At 48.4% G+C, this 6,270-nt stretch overlaps 1 protein-coding gene across 1 annotated transcript in view; it reads right to left on the reverse strand.

Moving 5' to 3' along the window:
* Positions 1-1,009: 1,009 nt before the first annotated feature.
* The window catches only part of LOC122543522 (zinc finger protein 229-like), a 97,718-nt gene continuing 92,457 nt past the window's right edge, over positions 1,010-6,270 (reverse strand). Inside the window, exon 6 of the mRNA XM_043682302.1 lies at positions 1,010-2,211. Coding sequence (XP_043538237.1) covers positions 1,392-2,211 — 820 coding nt within the window. The 3' untranslated portion in view covers positions 1,010-1,391. The remainder of the gene's footprint in view (positions 2,212-6,270) is intronic.

Genomic DNA, 6,270 nt, shown 5'->3' on the forward strand with positions numbered 1-6,270 from the left:
ATTTACCCAAACCACGCCCCTCATGATTTTACAAACCTCTCAATCACCCCTCAGCCTCAAACTCCAGGGAAAACAGCTCCAGTCTATTCAGCCCCTCCCTGTAGATCAAATCCTCCAACTCCCGACAACGTCCTGGTAAATTGTTTCAGGTAGAGAAGTCAACAATTTGGATAAATAGCCAAAACGCTGACTTCTCCACCTCCTGACGCTGCCTGACTCGCTGTGTTCTCCCAACCTCCTGCTTGCCTACTTTGGATTCCTGCATCTGCAGTCTTATTGTTTCAAACGGTTGACAGAGCAGACTCGATGGGCGGAATGGCCTAACTTCTGCTCCGAAGATCTTGTGGTTTGTGTGGATCGTTTCAGTGGGAACGTGCTGTCCCGGGTTCGTCGAGCAGTAGCACCCACTGGAATCAAAGCTCAAAGAATCATAGAATCCCTACAAAGTTTGGAACCGGCCCTTCGGCCCAACAAGTTACAACTGACTCTCCAAAGAGTAACCCACCCATACCCATTCCTCCTACTCTACATTTACCCCTGACTAATGCACCACACCTACAAAGCTGAAACTTTATTGCTGGAACAGCACAGCAGGTCAGGCAGCATCTAGGGAACAGAAGATTCGACGTTTCGGGCACATGCCCTTCTTCAGGAATGAGCAGAGAGTGTTCAGCAGGAGAAGATAAAAGGTAGGGAGGAGGGACATGGAGGAGGGGCGTTGGAAATGTGATAGGTGGAAAGAGGTAAAGGTGAAGGTGATAGGTCGGAGTAGGGTGGAGGCGGAGAGGTCAAGAAGAAGAATAAAGTTTCAGCTTTGATCTCCAGCGTCTGCAGACCTCACTTTCTCCCCTTTATAAAAAGTTGTAAAAGTTATAAAGTTGGAACAAGACTGTGATTGGGTTGGTTCGTCCGGGTGGCCCAGAGGTGCTCTCTGAATCGCTCCGCAAGTAGGCGGTGAAATCTTTATAGAGAGAGGCAGAGAGCTTCTTCAAGGAAGGCATCATTGTAAGAGGATTCGCAGTAGGTTGAAATCTTCGAGGAGAAAGTGAGGTCTGCAGACGCTGGAGATCAAAGCTGAAAATTTATTGCTGGAACCACACCTACAAAGCCCTGAACACTATGAGACAATTTAGCTTGGCCAATACACCCCAACCTGCACATCTTTGGACTGTGGGAGGAAATCCATGCAGACACTGGGGGAGAATGCGCAAACTCCACACAGACAGTTGTCACAAGGTGGAATCAAAGCCATGTGCCTGGTGCTTGAGGCAGCACTGCTAATCGCTGAGCCACAGTGGCATTTTGGGGTGTGCTTGCAGTCCAGCAGAAAACAAAACAAAAAAAAAAACAAAAGCCCACCGACTCTCCCACTGTCAGAGCAGGCAGGAGGTTCAGTCCTGGGGGTGACCCACAGCAGCGTCACCGGCGCAATCTGGTTGTTGGGAACAGTGGTGCCCCCGCTGGTGCCTCTGCAAGTTGCAGGACAACGTGAACCCCTTCCCACACTCGAGGCAGGGGAAAGGCTTCTCGCCAGTGTGGACCCGCTGGTGCCTCAGCAGGGCGGAGGCCTGGGTGAAGGCCTTCCCACACTCGGGGCAGCTGAAGGGCCGCTCACCAGTGTGGACCCGCTGGTGGGTCAGCAGGTTGGAGGCCTGAGTAAAGCCCTTCCCGCACTCGGGACAGCTGAATGGCCTTTCCTCGCTGTGGACCCACCGGTGCTTTAGTAAGTCAGAGGAATTGCTGAAGCCCTTCCCGCATTCAGGGCAGCTGAAGGGCCTCTCGCCGGTGTGGACCCGCTGGTGGGTCAGCAGGTGGGAGGAATTGCTGAAGGCCTTCCTACACTCAGCGCAAGTGAAGGGCCTCTCCCCAGTGTGGACGCGCCGGTGGGCCAGCAGGACGGAGGCCTGCGTGAAGGCCTTCCCACACTCGGGGCAGCTGAAGGGCCTCTCCCCAGTGTGGACCCGCCGGTGGGTCAGCAGGGCAGAGGAATCGCTGAACCCCTTCCCGCACTCGGGGCAGGAGAACAGCCTCTCCCCAGTGTGGACACGCTGGTGCCTCAGCAGGGCGGAGGAATTGCTGAAGGCCTTCCCACACTCGGGGCAGCTGAAGGGCCTCTCCCCGGTGTGGACCCACTGGTGCCTCCTCAGAGCGGAGGAATTGGTAAATTCCTTCCCACACTTGGGGCAGGAGAACGGCCTCTCCCCGGTGTGACTGCGCCGATGAGTCTCCAGGGCAGATGGGGCACGGAAGCCTTTCCCGCAGTCGCCACACTTCCACGGTTTCTCCACGGGGCGGGATTCCTCGGGTTTCTCCATGGCTGAAGTTTCAGCTGCACACAAACGGGAGTACAGCCCCTCCCTGCCGTGAATTCCTCTTCCCAGGCCGTATAACTGTTTCAGGCTCCACACTCAGTGCGCTGAAACAGTAGGGCCTCTCATCCACTCCCACTGATGCTGAAAACTTACTGAAACTGGAACATAAAAGCTTTGCTCCCTCTCACAGAATCATTGTTGAAAATCGTTGTAGTCCTGACAGATTGAGTGACTGTCAGACATTGATGTGAAAGTGTGGACTGCAGACACTGGAGAGTCAGAGTTGAAAAGTGTGGCGCTGGACAAGCACAGTGAGTCAGGCAGCATCCGAGGAGCAGGAGAGTCGACCTTTTGGGCATAAGCCCTTCACCTGTTGATTTTGAAACTTTCGTCTGCAAACCATCAAATACTCTGTAAGAAGAGATTACAAAAGTCATCACTGTCAGTCTAGGGTAGAAATTCAGAATAAGCAATTCTACTTTCTGCGGACCAATTTTTCTTTTGTTATTCTACAAAATTAAAAGCACCATCCCACTCTCTCTCTCTCTCTCTCTCTCTCTCTCTCTCTCCCCCTCTGTTCTCATTTTGCTCTATCTAATTCCCCTGAAGATGCTGATTCAGGACCTTACAGGGACAGAAAAGCAAAAAAGGTCAAGACTGACATCTCTTTGGATAACTCCATCTTTCATGACATTGGGATACTGCAGAGAGTGAGCAGGTCTGATTCTGAGAAGCAACAAAAAAAAGTGTATAAATTTAGGATGAACCAGCTTCTTGAGAAGCAACCAGACACAAAATGGTTAACGTTCTGGGGGCATTAACACTGACACCAGAGAGAAACTGAACACACAAGCATGGCAAATATTAGTTTTTCCCTCTTTTAGAATGGGTTGCAGGCATCATTAATATGTAAATCCCAGAACTTCTCACAAGTCACCTTCTCAAGTTAACTTAAGTTTTTGTAACAAAAGGTGACACCTCAGCTCAGACGATGCATTAAAGGTGTAAGGTCAGAGTCTGTCTGCATCCCAATTTTGAGTCATTTCCAAAGTGGAATTTACAAAATATTATATGTATTCACTGCCTACATTGGCTCTCTGCTGATTTCTGCTAAAAAAAAGCACATCGATTGTATCTGCAAATACAATTCTACAAATACAAATTCACCCCTTAGACTCGTGTGTGCGCGCACATGCAGGAGAGGAAACAAGTGTCTATTTCAGTGCTGTTTATCTCTATGTCTGTTTGATAACAAATGCTTTATTTCTGCTGATATTGTTATAAATCAGAGCTGGTTACTAATACTTAGATGTAAGGGAGAGAGAATTCCTCAGGGAGGACATTGTAAGAATCTTGGGAGATCCCTACTTCTGGTTTACTTCCTAATGAACAAACATTAAGCAGGAGTTGGGTTGCATGCTCTTCAGAAGGGTCAGTGTGGACTTGATGTGCTGAATGACCTGCTTCCACACTGTAGGGCTATGATTTACCACAGTTGTGTGCACCCAGGATCACAACATGCAGAACCACTCATCTTCTGCAAATTGAAAGACAAGTCCCAACCTGCCCTCTCCTATGTGTGTTATCTAAGTGCTTATCTAGTGAATACAGTCCACACCTCCTGCTGCTGCCAGTATCCTTTACAATGCTGATGAAACAATGCAATACTTATAGTACTGAGAATCACAAAGCTTCCAGCAATACCAGTTACTGATTCACCGCTCCTTCTGATGCAGTGTATCAGAAATACAATGTTGGAGGCTGAACGAAATGAACAGTTAAAAACAAAAACCCACCTAACTCTTCACTAGGCTCCCCACTCAGCACGCTGTACTTACTGCCTTAAAGCATTTCATGCCCACAGTGCAATGAATTCCCACTTTCCACCAAAATCCCGGATGTACTCACTCACAAATGAAAGATTCCGTTGCAAGTTCTGCTCCCAGTAAGGACAAAACATCTTTGAAAGATGCTCCGAAAGTCCAGACTTCAGAACGACACTTCTGCTTTCACTGAAGACGATTCGAGTCATACAGCATGGAAACAGACCCTTCGGTCCAACTCGTCCATACTGACCAGATATCCGAAATGAATCTAGACCCATTTGCCAGCACTCGGCCCATATCCCTCTAAACCTTCCTCACCCTAAACCTATGCCCCTCTAGTTCTGGACACCCCCAGCCCAGGGAAAAGACCATGTCTTATTATCCAGAGTCTGTCCCCTCCCTGGATTCATTTCCTTCCCTTTCAGTTGCTGCAAGTCAACAATTAAAACCCAGAATTTTTTTTAAAAAGGGCGTGAAAAACGAGGGTGCTGTACTCACACATGTTGGGCAGACAAGGGAAGTTGCAGTCTGCACTGAAGCTCAATCTTTGTTCAGAGAGAGAGGAGCAGCAGCTTCCCGGTAGAACTTCCGCATTCAGACAATCGGTTTGCTCTGATAGGCAGGAGGACCAGTCGCAATCTGGCCCTCCAGGGCTTCCCATTGGTCAATCAAAACAGGCTGGCGGAGCGTTTCCGCTAGTCGCCAGGAACCTGCGCAGTGTTTTGCTGACACCGGCGAACATGCGCAGTGCTTGCTGACACCGGCGAACATGCGCACTGTGTTCTATGGCCATGTTGCTAATACTCCTCTGATAGATTTTCAGTTTTTAATAGACAATAGACAATAGGTGCAGGCCATTCAGCCTTCGAGCCTGCACCCACCATTCAATATGATCAGGTCCACGCCCCCCTACGACCCACCCTCCCATCCTGGCACTTTCCCCTGCCACCGCAGGAACTGTAAAACCTGCGCCCACACCTCCTCCCTCACCTCCATCCAAGGCCCCAAAGGAGCTTTCCACATCCATCAAAGTTTTACCTGCACATCCACTAATATCATCTACTGTATCCGTTGCTCCCGATGCGGTCTCCTCTACATTGGGGAGACTGGGCGCCTCCTAGCAGAGCGCTTTAGGGAACATCTCAGAAACACCCACATCAATCAACCAAATCGCCCAGTGGCTCAACATTTCAACTCCCCCTCCCACTCCGTCAAGGACATGGAAGTCCTGGGCCGCATCCACCACCAAATGCAACTGGATGAAGAACTCATCTTCCGCCTTGGGACCCTTCAACCACACAGCATCAACATCAACTTCACTAGTTTCCTAATTTCACCTCTCCATACCTCATCTCATATCCAACCCTCCAACTTGGCACCACCCTCTTGACCTGTCCTCCCTGTCCATTTTCCTTCCCATCTATCTGCTCCCTACTCCTCTCCAACCCATCACTATCACTCCCAACCTGCATCTCCTATTGCCTTCTCAGTTACCTTCCCTCCAGCCCCAGCTCACCCTCTTATTTATCTCTCAGCGCCTTCCCCCCTCCACATTCCTGGTGAAGAACTTATGCCCGAAATGTCAACTCACCTGCTTCTCGGGTGATGGGCCCAATATGGCCTATCCTTGTGCTGTACTGTTCTATGTTCTATGTAACTCTTGTTCCCCTGGTATGACATTCATTCAAATCTATGTCTTTGATCAAACCTTTGGTCATTAGCCTAATATTGCCTTATGCAAGTTGGTGTCATATTATAATTATAATGTTCTGTGAAATTTATTGGGGAATTTTATTGTGCTAAAAGCATTATATAAGTACAAGTTATTTTGTTATAATTTGAAATCTGTTCACTAATTTTTCTTCCAAACATTTTTGAAGAACCATCAACAAAGATGATTGACAAAGTCTTCCACTAATTGGCGACCTGAAACTATTGATCTATCTTGGGAAATAACTGGTTGAAATTTCAAATAAATTGGTATCTGTAGATGCTTCTACCCTATAAAGATCAATTATACGAACACTAAAACATGCCTGTTCAGCATGTTCTGCCATTCAGTAAGATCCCAAGTTGATCTGCAGCCTGGGTCCATATATTAGTCTTAATCACCTTTGAGTAACAAAAAAAAA

Source organism: Chiloscyllium plagiosum, chromosome 44, assembly GCF_004010195.1.
Source record: "Chiloscyllium plagiosum isolate BGI_BamShark_2017 chromosome 44, ASM401019v2, whole genome shotgun sequence".
NCBI classification, from domain to species: domain Eukaryota; kingdom Metazoa; phylum Chordata; class Chondrichthyes; order Orectolobiformes; family Hemiscylliidae; genus Chiloscyllium; species Chiloscyllium plagiosum.